We start from the raw sequence: 17,987 nt of genomic DNA, 5'->3' as shown, positions 1-17,987 counted from the left end.
CATAGCGGGGGGGGGGGGGGGGGGGGGGGGGGGTTGACCTAGTCTAACCTTGTACTAACCTTATAATATTTGATCAGTAACTTTCTTTTCAACAGCCAGTCTCAATAAAGAATATGTTTTACTCAAGGAGGTTGGCTTTAGTATGTCTTCAGTACCAGGAGAAAAACTACAGGTGGCACGCGTGCTGTCTTAGTGAAGAATAACATGTGGTTCATCAGAATTAATTCAATGTAATGTTGATTTTATCTTTACACCGAAATAGCAGATGTGTGTTCACTAGGGACACATGCATGTGACACTTAGTTCAATGTCTGGGTGAACGCATTGCTCTGATTTCATGCAGAACTCCTAATGGTGACCGGTGTAATGCCTGCCGCTACAAATGGATGCATTCGTATCGTCATAGAAAACTATTCGATTGTGACGCGAACTTATGACGAATGTTCTCCTTCACTTACGCTCCATTTATACTGATGTGTGCTCTGTGCATGCGATGTGATGTGATCTAGCGTAGTAGACAACTTCGCGCAATAAGCCTCGAACATCGAACGAAGTTTTTTTTTTTCCACCGAGAAGTTGGCCCCGCGAAATTTAGATGGCGCTGCCGTGCCTCCACAAGCCACCATTGCAGGACGTATGGGCTTCTATGGGAGCTTCGCTTCCAATGCATACATATACCTTGCAGTAACTTTCAGTGCCGCAGCCGTACAATCTTCTAGGCGACGTCCGACATGAAGCCCGTATAACGCGACATGAAGAACAAAAATAACGAATCATTATAAAAAAAATGCACCATATTAGTTGTCTGTTTGAATAAGGCATACGCAAGATAACTTTTATAATCCTTGGTCAATACGTTTAAAAGCAATTTCTCCGCTTCGACACACCTTGTTTTGAATTCACCTCTGATATCGACCACGCGTGCGCACGCTGCTGCACGAAAACCGCTTCGGAGCTCCAATTAGTAACAGCTTCCCTGTATAATATATACCGTTGAAGGCATCCTTACCTGGACTCCTTGCTTGGCTGTGCGCTGTCCGGAACCGAAGACGCCGCATTGGACGGAGAACACGAGTCGGGGGAGAGTCCGGAAAGTAGTGTCACAGACCCGGGTGATGTACCCAATCCCGGAGGGTGCTTCTTTGAGGCACGCTACCGGGGAAGAACAAGATCATTGCAGTTAATAGAAATGAAAGAGTCATTCGCAATATTCTTTGCATTTGAGCGAAGACCTGATTCAGGGTTTTCAAGAAACACCGTTTATTAGCTGTCAAAGCATGAGCGCGTCTGAGGTGACCTGCGGTCACACAGCCTACAGGGACCGACCCTTCTCCCCCCCTCCATCCACATCAGCTCATTCCTTGGATTTAGTTGGAATTCAGATTCAACTCCGTGCTCCTTAAAGGGGGAGGGAGGGCAAAATCGACTAAAAACGACATGTTTTTATTTTACCACCCCAATATGCCAGCATTCTGAACAAATGTTTCCACCAAGTGGCACCCTCAAATGCGCAACAGAAGATATTTAAGAATGGCGCCAAACGCGCCTACACCCGTGACTCGACCTATTCGCCGCGCAAGCTTGTGTATACATGTGCTGTGGCGTTTGGTTTATTATTAAAGGACGCATAAATGTATTTACAAATATAGTGTATCTAGCTAAATTAATGCTTTCAATAGTTCAGTACGGGCCCAAAAGGGGCCATGATAGTCGCGGGAGTTCGCGCGCGAATATTTGTTTACATCCGCGTTCCCGCCGTTACCACACCCGCGTACTTACCCCCGCGTCTTCTTGCTCAGAAAAGGAACATTTCCTCTGCAACCACTGCAGTTTTGAAAGTGTAATTTTTGTGAATTGTGCCTGAATACCATGGGCCCCTACTGAATCGAATAAAATGTGTTGCCACCAGAATTTCATTTTTTAGTAAAGCTTTTGTTTAAGAAAAAGCCATGGAATTTAACTCATCAGAAAACTAAAGTTTTTTTACTAAGCAACGGTAAAACCTACAGTGATTCTCTTTGTTCAGAAGAACACCCACTGCAAGTCGAATAACGACGTAAGTTGTGACCTTGGTACCTACGAACAATTTCTCAAAAATGTTCATTCAAGAAATAAAAAAAAACTATTTTTTAATTTTTGAGAGCGGTTCAGTATTTTTGCACCAATATTAAAACACATTCAGCAAATGTCAATGTCAAACGGCCTGGCAAATTTTCTTCAGTTTGCATCAAAAATAAGAACGTTAGAGGAAGTAGTAGCTGAACACCTAGGTTTGCTATCCATGCCACTTAAGGTAGATGCCTACTTGCCCTTTTTAGAGCGCAGCTCTTAGGCACCATTCCTTGCCTAGAGCATCGGCGTGCCTCGGCGTCGTTATACCTCGTAACCGAGCGAACGAGCACAACGAAAGATCAACGCGAACGCGGAGCGCAGCGGGAGATGAAAGAAGAGCCCACGAGGAGGAAAGTGGAGGAGGAGCAGAGGGGAGATGGACTGCGCATGCGCTGAGTCACCGGCGGCCACGGAATCTGTGCTTCTGAGGGGGGCAGGAAGGATGACGTGAGGCGGGGAGGGCTACGCTCGTCCGCGGCATCAGCTGCTGAGGTCAATCCGCGGCACCAGCGCGTGTGACGGGAATCACCGCACCTGTAAAGAGCGCTGGCGAGCGGCTACGAGTACGGATCGATGTGACGCTCCCTTGGGTGTTGTCGCCGCTGACACCGGTGGCAGAATTTCCACGCGACGAAGGGCCGCTCTCGTTGTCGGTGGAACGAAAGAGTGCGAAGAAAAAGCATAGTGCCGCGCAAGACGGGCTGTGCGGCAAATATGGCTACGATATGGCACCAGAGTAGCGCGCGTCGTCGGTATGGAAACAGAGCGCTGCATGATCTGCATGGCGGCTACTGCGAATCGCGCCCACGCATCACCCACGAGCTGCCTCTCGCGATCTCGGGATAAGCGAGGCAGTCGCGCCGCACATCGCTCCGTTTGCAATTTGCCGCAAGAGACAGATTGTCCACGCCAGCTACGCTACTCATAGCGCTCCCTTCCTAATATAAACCATGTACTTGTATAAATATAATACAAAATATTGACAGGTGAAATGAAAACGCGTATGCAGCTGCGCTCAAGTTTTGCATTAGGGAATATCGTAATCGTCGGTGAAATTTTTTTAACGAACTCACTCCACCTTGCGGTGTATCGCAGAACCGGTTTGGTTGAGAGTGAGGGAAATAACTCCCCCAATTTCACAACCTTTGCGGCACCTGCAGTGCCGATTCGAAACCCGTGAAGCAAGTGACCGCCGACGTGCGGCGTCAATTGTGGAATGACCTAGAAGCTTCTGACAAACAATATACATCACGACCTACCGGCAAATAAGAAAATGGCAAAGCCGACAGCCATATGCCAATATGGCTGTCCGCATGATCTCAACGGGTGCCTCAGCGTTCATTTATAGTTGGACGATGACCGCGATGTATAATGCTGGCAGTTCAAAAAAGAAGTTCATCTTGAAACTGCAGCGCGCACACAAGAAACGAGGAGAATAAGGCGAAGGTGACAGACAGGCGCTGACTCGCAACTCAGTTTATTTTTGGAGGGAAATTACACACACACACACACACACACACACACACACGCACACGCACACGCACACGCACACACACACACACACACACACACACACACACACACACATACATACGTACATATATATATATATATATATATATATATATATATATATATACCCAGTCTGACTTAAGGGAGCATGTGCAAGAGCATGCTGAATTGAAATAAAAATGATAAAGACATTTTGAAAAAAAAAATATATATATATATACAGAACTTCTACGTATCTTAACAACATCAAGTGACGCTCAAATAGGCAAATTCTTTGTCAGTTAGGGTTATAGATGGCTCACTTACGCACGTATCAGCATGTTTTTTGACATGGAAGGCCTGGGCCATTTCGCGTATTAGTTTGTCTCTATGAGTAAACAAAATCATGGTATCATGAATAGACAGGTTTACAATGACAGCTTTTGCAATGGTTGGCTAGGTGTAAGTGGTTATCTTTGTTGAGTGAATTTTGATGCTCTTTTAGACGAGTATTAACACACCGGCCCTTCTGGCCTATGTAAACATTCCCGCATGTTAGTGGCTACATGTATACTACACCAACTATATTTAGAAATTGACGCATAAACGAATTACCGCAGTATACATGCATTGCAGTAGCAAACTTTTTTTCAATAAGTGCTCAAGTCGCATTCACTTGTTGCGTTCACGTGAATGTGACGGAGAACTTCGCGTTATCTTTTTAGCGCATTGCGTTCACAGGAATGATGTACTAGAAAGACTCATTTCTTCAATGCGCCTCAATGAGGTGAAACTGCTTGTAGGTATTTCTGGTAAAAAAAACAGCACGGTGGCATGAAGGGGTGTAAAGAAAGTTTGTGCGACACTCCTGGGCGTTTGCTGCCTTCCATGCGTAGGCGAGGATATCTCGATGAAAAGTTGCGCGAATTTGTTTCGAACGCCATCACACAAGGCTTGATGTACTATATACATGTAAACGCTGGCCAATCGAATTGGGATGATGCGTTAGGAACGCGATACGACCGCGTTGAATTCATGACAACCAAGCTAGGAATCTGGAGAACCGCTTCAAATGAGCGCCTAGAACTCGAGGCCAAATATACTGCTGCTCTTCGAACTCCTGGGACAATGCGTGTAAAAAAATGCAACGCGTAAAATTAGTGTAGTTAATCGCGACAGCTTTATTTTTTATTACGAATAACCCGAAACTGGTGCTATCTCCAGAATGCCCATGGAGCGCATGCCCCTTGCACAGTGACCGACTTCAATTGCGCACTTGAAAAGTGGCCTTGCTGTACTAACTACTTACAAACTTCATGAGTTAAAATTTGTTACCTACTCCCCAATTGGTACGTGAAAGAACAATTTCTGGTGTCCACCGCAGCGAAGAAGTTTAGAGCCGCAAAAAAGTGATCTAAAGTCTCCTATTTTGTAAAGACCAATAAAGTCATCCGTGACACACTCCGGATATCGATCGCACTGTGGGAAATTAACGCATTCATAACGGGTGATGCCAGGCCAGAAATACGTTGGAAATGGTGTTCGTGTGGGACACCACTTTATGAAGTACTCGCGAGAACGAATGAACGCGTATAAAAAATTCAGTAAAAAAAAAATGTCATGCACAAGCCGAGGTGAACTGAAAAGGCAGTTTGTTGCACAACATTGTACTGTTCGATTCTCTGAAAGGCCAACTGCAACAAAGCTTGTGCTGCGTAAAGGCCTAGTTTAAGATAGCGGTGATACAGAGCAGCCTCCATGAAAAATTTTTCATTTCAAATACAAGTATATGCGTCAGGAAAACCAGGCAAAATGGGCGTTTTCGATGGCGAAACTGAAAAGAAAGGAACGCCACAATTATCGCCCAACGGTAATGACCCAAAATGCACGGCTGCTCGGCATGGCCTCCGAGATTTAGGCGGAACCCGTGGTAAACGTTACCAGACCTAGTCTAGTAACGTTCTCCGCGGCTGCTCAAGGCAAAGAGTTTGATACACTAAATGCATGACCTCCAATATGGGGCGGCACGCTTGGCTACTCGCGGCACAGAGTTTTATACATTAGGTGCATGAGCTCCGAGATTGCGTGCACCCACGGCTACTCAGGCCCACAGAGTTTCATGCAATAATCAATAGAGGGAAGTGTGGCGCTATAGTGTCTGCGGAAGCTGCAAGCAGGGCCGCCTCAGCCAACGTGGAAGGGACGATTAGTACACGAGTTCGCCTGGACTTCGTCGCTATGGCTTTAAACAAACGGCTTCGTCGTGACTTCGCAAAATGATCATTTTGAATAGGGTACTGCGTTGTAAACAGTCGACTAAACAAAATTAAAATTGTCCGACGTTAGGATTCGAACACAGGACTTCGAAATCAGAGAGAGCTCGACATTAAATCCATCACGCCTTGGACGCATGAAGAGGCGAAACCGCTGCAATTATATCCATTGTGCGTGTTCGTAGAGTCATATTGCCTTCTGCATTTAAGAAAAAACTAGAGATTGCTTAAGGCATAATATAGCGTAGTAAACGAAGCCACAAGAATGTATCAAGCCAGAAGCCTGAAAGTAAGACAAATCCACTAGGTCGCCAACATTCCCATGGTGTCTGATTTGTGTCATCATTTGCAGGGAAACATGTAGCTCAAGGCACAGAGCTTCCTACAAACGTTCTCAGAGGCAAATTTGACGCCGCTGGTTGCCTCTAACAAATAGTTTGCGAAGCTAAATAGAAGAATTTGTTTAGCGTATTCCATTGAACTTTCATTTGCGTTTCAAGGTGCGAGATTGATGATGATGATGATGATGATATATGTTGTTTTCTGGCGCAAGGGCCAGCTATGGCCAAAGAGCGCCAAGACGTGGTGTACTGAGTGAGCAATGGTATGATCAATGACAGTGGGTAGGTTTAGGGTGGCTGTAAAGGGGCCTAAAATCCTGCGCACTAAAGGTGCGTAAAAGACAAAATTAATAAGATCATGACAATGATGTGATAGGGGCGCAATGAATATAATATGGTATAAAAAAGCTGTGAGCGATACTAGGCACTACTGCCTCACAGAGACCCTTAGAAGCAAGAGCCTGGAGGAGAGTGCATTTCAAAATGCTGTCGCAGCAGCGTCCTCTGAAAGAGGACCCTGCTACGAATCTCTCGGGCGAAGAACTTGCAAAATGTCGATGTCGGTTAAAAAGGCTATAACTGATTCGTGCTGAAATACCGGGTCATTATGTAAAAACATCGCTGGGTGTAGGGGTATATTCTCTCTATAGGCTTGGACAAAGTGTTTCTTTCTTTCAGGTTCTATTAGTGGACACTGTACTAGGATGTGAAGTACAGTAAGTACCTCCCCACATCTAGTACAGGTCGGGGGTTCGCCTCCAGACAACAAGTAATTGTGCGTGCCGTAAGTGTGTCCTATTCTGAGCCTACAGAATAGGACATCATTTCTTCTAGATTTCGTGGTGGATGGCCAGTTCCCTAAGCGAGGCTTAATTAAATGAAGTTTGTTTAGACTCTGGGCGTCCCACAAACGTTGCCAGTGGGCTCGAAGTCTCTTGCGTAGATATGGCTTCATATCGGGAACAGGGACGGGCATGGATGTGTTTCCAGCTTTTGCGTCGATGGATGTGGCAATCTGGTCTGCCAGTACATTTCCCTCGATGTCTCGGTGTCCTGGCACCCAGCACACCACAACATGCTGCCCAGACGCATAAATATTACATATTAATGAATAAAGCGATACTATTACAGGATTTTTGTGCCTTTTCAGAGATTTTAAAGCTTTTACTACGCTCAGCGAGTCTGTGTAGATAATTGCTTTTGGTATTTTCGATTCTTTGATATGTTTAAGAGCCGACAGTATTGCATAAGCCTCTGCTGTGAAAATGCTCGTTTGGGGGTGCAGGGCGTCGGCATCTGAAAATGATGGGCCAACCGCTGCATAAGAGACGCCAGCATGAGACTTTGATGCATCGGTGTAAAATTCCGGACAGGAGTATTTATGCTGCAGTTCGAGGAAATGCATTCGAATGTGTGCAACCGGGGCGTGCTTCGTAACATGTAAAAAGGACAAATCACAGTCGACAATCTGCCACTGCCACGGTGAGACCTGTATAGTGGGTGTCATTAGACGATGTTCAAAGAGTGGGACATCCATTTCCTCAGCCAGACTTCTCACACGCAACGAGAAGGGCTCTCTTACTGCAGGTCGGTTATGAAAGAGGTGGGAGCTGGACAAATCATTTACGGTGGAATATGAGGGATGTTCACTGTTTGCATTCACTCTAAGGAAATACATGAAAGCTGTGTAGGTCCTCTGCAAGTGGAGGGACCACTCATTGGATTCCACGTAAAGGCTTTCTACAGGGCTTGTCCTAAAGGCACCTGTAGACAAGCGAATACCTAGATGGTGGATGGGGTCCAGCATCTTCAACGCGGTTGGGGTGGCTGACTGATAAATTATGGCCCCGTAGTCTAGGCGTGTTCGTATGAGGCTTTTATACAAATTTAACAGACACTTTCTGTCACTACCCCATGTAGTGCGTGACAACACTTTTAAAATATTCATTGTTTTCATGCACTTGTTTTTTAGATGTTTTAGGTGTGGTATGAATGTTAGCTTTGTGTCAAGAATTATGCCTAAGAATTTATGTTCCGTTTTTACAGGTAGACGCTGTCCTTGCAGGTCAATGTCGGGGTCGGGGTACAGTCCTCTCTTTCTAGAAAAAAGGACGCAGGTGCTCTTTTGTGGATTTAGGCAGAACCCATTCTCGTCTGCCCATTTAGCCACCTTGTTCAGACCAAGTTGAACCTGCCGCTCACAGATTGCAAGGTTGCATGATTTAAATCCAATCTGTATATCATCGACGTACGTTGAATAAAACATGTTGCGTGGGATGCATAGACGCAAGGAATTCATTTTTATAATGAAGAGAGTGCAACTGAGCACCCCACCCTGTGGCACTCCAGTTTCCTGCACAAAAGGTCGTGATAATGCATTGCCAACTCGAACACGGAATGTGCGATTCACCAGATAACTTTCAATGACATTTAACATATTACCACGTACACCAAAGTGGGAGAGGTCTCTCAGTATTCCAAACCGCCATGTGGTGTCGTAGGCCTTTTCCATGTCTAGGAATACAGATAAAAAGAATTGTTTGTGAACAAAAGCTTCACGTATCTGTGCCTCAATACGTATCAAATGGTCAATGGTGGATCGACCCTCGCGAAAACCGCACTGGTATGGGTCAAGCAGCTTGTTTGATTCTAGGAAATGTATCAGACGACGGTTTATCATTTTCTCGAAAGCTTTGCAGAGGCAGCTTGTTAGAGCTATGGGCCGGTAACTCGATACGGACGATGGATCCTTGCCCTGCTTCAGGATAGGGATCACTATGGCCTCTTTCCAGGCAGAGGGGATCTCGCCGGAGGTCCATATAGAGTTATAGAGACAGAGAAGGGTTTTCTTCGTTTCAGAGGGCAGGTTCTTCAACATGTCATATAGTATACGGTCAGGGCCTGGGGCAGATTGGTTGCAACAGGTGAGTGATGCATGCAGCTCTGCTAGGGAGAAAGGTAGGTTATATGGCTCGTTTCCGGTGCTCTTTCGGTCCAGTTTTTGTTTTTCTATTGCTGATTTGTATCTTTTAAACGCTGGAGAATAGTGTGATGAACTGGACACATGTTCAAAATGTGCACCCAGATGGTTCGCTTGGTCCTCCAGGCTGTCTCCCTGCGTGTGTACCAGGGGAGGCGGATGTGTTTGTCGTCCTCTTACTCTATTCACCCTGTTCCAAACCTTGGCCTCATCCGTGTACGAGTTGATACTTGATAAAAATGTTTGCCAGCTGTCTCTCCTGGCTTGTCTGCGTGTTCTCCTACCTTGGGACTTGATTTTCTTGAAACTGACAAGGTTTTCAGCAGTAGGATAATCGCGAAGCTGCCTCCATGCTTTGTTCTGCTGCCTACGTGCGTTCCGGCATTGTTCATTCCACCACGGAACACGGCGTTTGCTAGAAAGTCCACTTGTTTGGGGAATACACTTAGAAGCTGCATCAATTATGAAATTAGTCAAATACTCGATGGCACCGTCAATTCCGAGCGATGAAATGTCAGCCCACGAGAGCTTACTGGTAAGTGTTTGGAATTTATCCCAGTCCGCTGCATCGACCTTCCACCGAGGGAGCATGTGGTGGAGATTCGTATTGTCTTGGTGCTCTCAGCAGTATTGGGAAATGGTCGCTCCCGTAAGGGTTTTTTATAACTTCCCATTCAAGTTCAGGTAATATGGATGGAGAAGCTATGCTGAGGTCTATAGAGGAAAATGTTTTGTTTGCAAGACAATAATATGTAGGTTCTTTTTTGTTAAGCAGACAAGCACCGGATGAGAAAAGAAAATCTTGAATTAGACGGCCTCGCGCATCGATGCGAGCGTCGCCCCACAGACTGTTGTGTGCATTGAGATCGCCAAGAACAAGATAGGGCTCTGGCAATTCGTCTATCAAGGACTGAAATTCGTGTTTGTGTAAGCGGTAATGTGGGGGTATGTATAGCGAGCAAATGGTGATGAGTTTGTTAAGGAGAATCAGTCGAACTGCCACTGCTTCAAGGGGCGTTTGCAGCTGCAAACGTTGACATGCTATGCTTTTGTGAGTCACAATGGCAACACCGCCTGATGATGCGAGACCATCATCGCGATCTTTACGAAACGTAACATACTGTCGAAGAAAGTTTGTATGTGTCGATTTTAAATGAGTTTCCTGTACACACAGCACTTTTGGATTGTGTTTGTGGAGAAGTTCTTGCACATCATCGAGGTTCCTAAGAAGGCCTCTGATGTTCCATTGTATAATTTGTGTGGCCATACTGAATGTAAATGGGTGCTGTGTGTACTAAAAACAAAAAGGAAGTGTTGCATTAGATTACAGAGCCCTTTCCAGGCCCTGTAACGCGGGATTTGTCTTTTCTGAAGCGGTCGAGGGAACCTCGCCGCTCCTTAGGCGCTTGGTGCGCCGTCGGGGTGGGTGTGGTGTCCATTGCCTCTTGTGAGGCGCCGGACACGCGCTCTTGCGAGCGAGAAGTTTCACGAGAAAGTCTCGCCGCGAAGGACGAGACATTTGCGCCCACCAGCCCGGATGTCGATGGGGCTGCCTTTGGGCCTGAGCTGCGCCGGCTGTTGCCAGCACCAGCAGGGGCCGGAGAGGGTGAGGCAGCCTTGACTGCACCCACCGTGGGAGCTGCTGGCGGGCCTGTGGGTTCGCTACGCGAAGCGCAGGCTGCCACCGAGGACTGTTGTGGTGCCGGCAACCCTAGGGTAACCGGGCCTGTTCGCTGGTTGGGTGGAGTAGACTTAGCTCCTTCCACCCTGGGGGCAGGAGCCACAAGCGACAGCTCGCTGCGCGCGGGCTGGGCAGGTGGCAGTAGCCGCTGCGACGCTGCCCCTTGACGCGCCGCATCAGCATAAGTGGTTAGTGTGGAATGGTGAGCACCTTTTGCGTGCTTCCCTGAACGATATGTTTTCACGGACTTTCAGTGTTAGAATTTCTTTTTCTTTTTTCCAGCTTGGACAGGACCGGGAGTATGCTGGATGGTCACCATCGCAATTAACGCAGTGAGGTGTGGCCTCACAATTGTCTGAGGCATGACCTTGTATTCCACACTTAGCACAGGTGAGTCGACCACGGCAGCTCTGCGAGCCATGGCCGAATCTTTGGCATTGGTAGCATCGCCTAGGATTTGGGATGTATGGTCTTACGGATGTCTTTGTGTAGCCTGTTTCAATGCTTTGTGGCAAAACGCTCAATTCAAAGGTAAGTATCAGGTGTTTCGTGCGAATTTCTTTATTGTCCCGTCTCATAACAATGCGCTGCACATTCGTGACATTTTGCTCCTTCCATCCTTCCAACAGTTCGGTTTCAGATAGGTCGATGAGGTCTGCTTCAGATACTACCCCCCGTACTGTGTTCATGGATCGATGCGGTGAAACGGAAACTGGGACATCACCAAAAGTAACAAGTTTGCCGAGTCTATTGTATTGTTCTTTATCATGTAGTTCAAGGAGAAGGTCTCCCGCTTGGCATTTTGGTGACCTTGTAGCCAGGGCCTAGTGCGTTGGTCAAGCTTTTTGCAACTACAAATGGGGATATGGTTCTTGCTAGTTTTTCGGTTCTTTCACTGTGGACTACTTGAAATCGTGGGAAAACGTCTTTAGGTCGGGTGAACAAGTTTATAATCTCATCGGTGCGTCCCCTCTTCTGAGGGAGACGATCAAGAAGCCTAGGAAAAGCGGGTGTTCCCATAGCAATTTGGTGTAGTTCGGCAGCAATGGCAGCCACCCACCTCGGAGTCCAACAAGGGGACGCTGCAGCACTTAACGTGTAAGGCTGCAGGCGCCAGCCGTACATTGCCGCTATAACCTTATATACAAACCCAAGGGAGGGCACCTACACAAGGTTAACCCAAGCCGCCTATGAAAAGTGAGGAAGTAACTGAAGAGAAGAGGTGACAGGACAGTGAGGACAGAAAAATAGAGAAGAAAAAGATCGGAGAGGGGGACAGGAAAAGGCGACCGCCGATTTCCCCCGGGTGGGTCAGTCCGGGGGTGCCGTCTATGTGAAGCAGAGGCCAAAGAGGTGTGTTGCCTCCGCCGGGGGGCCTTAAAGGTCCAAACACCCGGCATTAGCTCAACCTCCAGGATCCCCCTTTCCCCAGACACGGCTAAGCCACGCACGGCTACGCGTGGGAGGGTCCAACCCCATGTGCTCAGGTACGTGGTGGCGCAACTCACCAAACGCCTGCTTGCGCAGACGCCCCTGCGGGGAAGGTGCGAGATTGCTAGTAGCCTCTCATGTTGAGTGTTGCTATGTGCCGTCCATCGAGTTGTTGGAACACGAGCTTGTAACAGCGACATGTGGCCCTACCCAGAATAAACACGAAATACATTGCGCTTTAGAAAAAAAATATCCTCAACATGAAAAAGTCAAGGATGCCTATACGTTAGAAAAGTGGCAGACTTTTGCGGAATAGTAAGGGTGTGGAAAATTTCACTTTTCATATGGTTGTCGAGAGGAACAAATTTGTTACAAAAGGGAAAATTTGGAAAAACTTAGCAGTTACGGTGGTGTGAAGAAAACACGATTGATATAAAATGAAAGCACAGCTCCGGAAAAGATAAACCTATGCAGTATAGGCGTTGCGGCAGTGAATATTATGCGCAGCTTTTGAATACATGCATATTTTAACTAATTTTAACGCGCATTCAGGTCAGGCCTCAAGATATGAGGAGACTATGCGAAAATTATTCGACCAAATTATTATTTGATGGTGAAAATGTTAATTGCTGTATCTGTGAGCCTTGCTTTACAGGTTTAGTAGGTGATGCGTGACTTTTGTAGAAACAATTAATATCACGTAACGGCATCGAAAAAGAGAGTAACAAGCCGCAGTTTCGTCCGAAAGGTTAAGCATCGATTGCTATAGCAAATTAGGGGACAGCTAAACGAAGTAACGACAGTAGTTTTACCGGCCGTATAAACTTATAAACATAGGCCTACTAACTCAATGAACAAGCATGGTCTCAGCGCGCACAGGCAAACATGAACCCATCACACTCGATGAGCGCCGACACTCACTGTCAAAACGCTGGCGCGACGAAGCGCGGCGGCTGCAGCGAGCGAAATGACCTTCCTGCTGTCTATCGTTTCCAGCAAACTGAGCGGCGAAAACTGAGCACGCACAAAGGCATGAGTCGTCGGCGTACCTGGACTCTGCCCTCAACGCAGATCGCTTTGAAGGTATGGTGCGCGCGACCGCGGAATACGCACTTGCTGGAGGAGTACAACAACGATCCCCCCCCGTCCCGGAACCTAGAATGCGACGGAAGAGCGACCGCGGAATACGCACTTGCTGGAGGAGCAACGATCCCCCCCCCCCCCCCCCCCCCCCGCCCCGGAACCTAGAATGCGACGGAAAACGGCGCGCGCGACCGCGGAATACGCACTTGCTGGAGGAGTACAACAACGATCCCCCCGCCCCGGAACCTAGCATGCGACGGAAGACGGGGCGCTTCATTCCCGTTTTCCTCTCTTGCACGTGCGAGATTGCGCCGCGATTGCCGGCTCCCCCTCGCACGCTATCACTCGCACATACAGCATACGGCGCGCGGCGACGGTGTTATCGCCCATAGATTTATACGGAACATCACGGCGACGGTGACGCCGACGCCAACCAAACGGCAAAAATGCGCCTCGAGTGTCCATATAATTGCTATCGCAATAATAATATGGCAGAAGAAACTGTAGTCGACATCAACGTAATTGGAAGCATTCATGACTTGTAGGGAATGTATAAATAGTGTAAACGTTGTGTAAGGAATGGTTCCGTGGAGATGATATGCTGTAGTGTTTTTATTGATAAGCAACACATAATGTTTGTCATGACGATATATTGGACTGAAGACAAAGTGAAACCCAGCTGTAGATACCCAAGGGCCCCAGGTACACATACGTACTGGCACATATGCGGTTGTTGCAGCGCAAATACTTAGTGCCACTTTGCCAGTCCCGCCTGTGGCACACATGTTTTAGACTACAATATCACCGAGACTGGCTCACGAAAACGGTGAGATGCGCTGCATTATCATGGGCATCGGGCCACCTAAGCGGTGAGATACACCGCACATGCTCAGTACACAAAGCCAGTGGCACAAATTTGTGTGCACTAACCCTAGTGCACACGTATTTAGACTGTATTATCACGGTGATTGCGCAAGGACTGGCCCAAGGAAACGGCGAGATAGGTTAGGTCTCTCAAGTGTGCCTAAACAGATAAATGATACCCACCCGGCCGCCCGCCCGCCCGCTTGCAAAAGAAGTGGCTGCATTCGAAGAATGCTTCGCATTTGAAGCGTGTCACGCACGCTAGATACCGCCTGATATGCTTCCGTGCCAAAATAAGTCTGCCGTGTGGTGACTGTTGGCGACAAAGAGAACTATAAAATAAACTTACCAGCGCAGCCTGCGCTAATTTGGGCTGAAAAGAGAACGTAATGAGGAAATAAGGCAATGTTACGTTAAAGGACGGTTGTCGGCGCTACTGCGCACCACGAACAAGATTAGCCACTGGATGTTAGACACCTTATTGGACGCTATCGGCTTTGTTTTATCGCGCATCTATGCCATCAACACAAAAAGTACATTCGTATACCCTTACGCAGAGTAAAACACTCAACAATACGACTTTCGATAATTTTGCCCAGACGGTGTGGGTGCGCCTGGAAAACATACTTATTCGCATGCATCACAGCTATCTTTATTTCCATAACTTGCAACTTCGACTCGGATACTCTGCGACAATATACCGATGACACACGACCAGCCACTGACGCGTCTCTCATCAGTCAATGATAAGGTAATGGAATGATGCTGATTTACAAAGCCAGGGCGCCATCTACGTTATAATTAAGGAACTATTTCGCCTTGACCTCACTGCGTTAATTACACAGCACAGACAGTTTGAAGCACCGAAATGCCTTGGTTCCTCGGTGTCTGTGGAGCACATGGCGCTGAGCTCGAGGTCGCGTATTCATTTTCGGCCTCAACGACACCCCTCTGATGCCGGCTAAACGAAAAAAAAAAACACTTCTGCCCTTAAACCAGGTCCAGCTTGAAGAACCTGAGAAGCCCAAAAGTGTTGCGTGGTCACCTTCTACAAGCGTTTCAAGCCTCGGACTTTACACATAGTGAGACAGTGCGTAACAAAACGGGTATCTCCCATGATCGATGTCCTCGATTTCTGGACCTGTGAAGACGGAAAGACAGCTGATAGGGAATAGGAAGCTACACGGAAGCTTGGCCAGTCTACATCCGCACGGCTTTCCCTCTAGTCTGCTGAGGCCTCTACTTGGGTTTACCTTGCGCTTGAGCTTCTGCCTCGTCAAAGTCCCGTTCATAGTGATGGAGACTTCCTCGAGACGTCGCTACGAACGTGACATCCGAAGAGCGCAGTTGGAAGGCAGGCGCACAGCGTGGCAGCCACAGAAGATGATGATGAACCTCTGTCACGGCTCGTACCCATTAAGGCCAAGAATCGGGTGGCAGTTTGTAGGTTAAGAAAATTCTTATTGGAAAATGAGAAAAGCAAAGTACAAGAAAAAGAAAACTGTCAGCCCTTCCACTGGGGTGGAGATGGAAGACCAGCGAAGCTGTAGTATGGGGGGAATTATGTATTTCCAATTATGACTATTAGGATTTGATAGTGTAATTGGTTTTTATAAAGAATGAGAGAATAAAGAATGAATAAATATATATGATGCGGTGGTTTTCATGTATTTAGTGAACACAGGGACCATGGCCTTATGGTCGCTACGGTACACCGCCATAGTGTGTTGTACGGCAAACATTGGCACGTTCTTCATAAACACGTCACCAACGCCGCGCGCATTCGGTGCGAACGCGGGAAAAACGCCACCGCCGTCGACAACAGTTGTGCGCGTTGTTTGTGTGACCGCACACAACCGCCGTCAAAACGCTGGCTACGTGACGAACGGCTAAACGCCATTGTCGACACTGTTAGGGGAGATGAGGGCGAGAGCCCAGAGAGAGTTGGCGGCAGAGGGCGGCCGGGCGCGTTTGCTCTCCGCCGTGCGCTCGCTCCCCGTGAAAGCACGCGTCTCTCGCCCTCGCGCGCTACAGCCAATGAGTGTTTTTTCCAACGCCTCCTAAAAAGAGGCGTTGGCTTTTTCTATTGCCGGACGCGCCGATCGAAAGGTGAGCCCTTAAAAGCTTCGCTGTAAAACGCTAAGATGTTGAAATAACTAGCCACAGAAACGTTCTTATTCTCCTTCTTCTCAAGCATGCGTGGTGATGGCGCATACCTACAGCGGCCGATTGGATAGAGTTTGCGTAAACTTTACAATGCGAATTGTTATTACATAGTATACGTATCCCTTCCTCCTGTCCTCCTCATCATCTTTAATCACTATATTTGGATCCCATTTCCTACTTCCCCCGTGCAAAGTACCAAGCCAGAGCATACCAGCTCAGGCCGACCTCTCTCAGGGTTTCCTCTAATGAGTTCTCGCTTTCTCTCTGCCTCTTTTCACAAGATATGACTCATAGGCGATTTAAAGGAATTATAGGAAGCAGAGAGAAAAACACACTGACACGAGCAGGAGAGGTAAAATTATGCAGACCTAATGCATACGTTGGAATGCATGTGAAGCGAAGCTATCGTGAAGCGTGTAAATAAGTGGTGCACAACTAAATGCGATGTTTGCATTTGTCTTTATTTTCCGCCTATGCAACATGAAATACCATTGTTTTTTGTCTATGCGCCGCACAGATGACCCATTTCATTGTTACGGTTATGATCTACACCGCCCGAAAGCTATGCCGAAATGCAAGCAGGAATTCCTGCGGATACACGCTGTTAGACGTTGGGGCAGAGATGTGACGTAGGCGAAGGCGATGTTTGATGTTTCTCGAGGGAAGAGTGGTGAGAAGGTGCATGTGGAGAGACGAGTATCACTGCGACCATATAAACAGAGTGTCACAATACGTAGAGTGGCCCAATATATGCGGTATTGAATGCGATATAGGCAATATACAAGGTTATAAACACATTAGTTTCTGCATTCCGCCTAATTAGGTAGTCTTAATAAATAAATCAACTTCTCAAGTGTTATACTTACATGAAAAGTCTCAATGAGAAAATTGTAGAGCAACACGAAAAACTCCATATAAAGCTTTCTGTTACTCCCAATACATGCTACAAAAAGTTTTTTTCCGAGCGTGAAAGATGCCCGGTAATACACACAACGTGCCTCGAATGGCCGGTCGCGCGGCAAAGTTACGTGTATTCGCGGGCTACTTTACACTCCGAAAAACAATTTTGTGTAGCAAGTATGAGCAACAGAAAGCTGTAGCTGTAGTTTTTCGTGTTCTCTACAATTTTCTCATTGAGATTTTTCATATAATTATAAGAATCGAGAAGTTGATAAATAAATAACTAATTAAGACTAATTATCTAATTAGGCGGTCTGCAAAAAATAATCTGAGTATCTCCAAGCGATGAAAAACAACATTACCATGTTTCTGTGTACTAACGTAGCATTTGCATATTTCTAATGTTCGGCTAAAGTTAAGCGAAACACCCTGTATATACCAAACCTTCAGGGGGAGAGTAACGCAAATAACGCTTCGCTTTATATTAAAGCATTTGATTCAGCAACAGCGAATAATAGATCGACAAAAACTTCTTGATGTACACCTTCAGAGTGACGTAGGAAGTGAAACAATACCAACGAAAGATACCAGCACGCCTTCTTATCGTCGAGAGCCTACAAAGGGACGTGACGCTGTAATCAAGCCCACCAAGACAGCATATATGT

General features: G+C 46.9%; 1 protein-coding gene across 1 annotated transcript in view; it reads right to left on the bottom strand.

Moving 5' to 3' along the window:
* LOC119432562 (endothelin-converting enzyme 2-like) overlaps window positions 1-15,548 on the bottom strand; it is a 68,600-nt gene extending 53,052 nt beyond the window's left edge. The window contains exons 1-2 of the mRNA XM_049658300.1: window positions 15,510-15,548; window positions 1,010-1,152 (exon numbers count right to left, since the gene is read on the bottom strand). Of these exons, the coding sequence (XP_049514257.1) occupies window positions 1,010-1,152; window positions 15,510-15,548 (182 nt within the window). The remainder of the gene's footprint in view (window positions 1-1,009; window positions 1,153-15,509) is intronic.
* Between the last annotated feature and the right edge of the window lie 2,439 nt (window positions 15,549-17,987).

Source organism: Dermacentor silvarum, chromosome 11 (assembly GCF_013339745.2).
Source record: "Dermacentor silvarum isolate Dsil-2018 chromosome 11, BIME_Dsil_1.4, whole genome shotgun sequence".
NCBI lineage: Eukaryota > Metazoa > Arthropoda > Arachnida > Ixodida > Ixodidae > Dermacentor > Dermacentor silvarum.
Note: the sequence above shows the minus strand (reverse complement) of the source record. Positions and strands in the feature narration are given on the sequence as shown.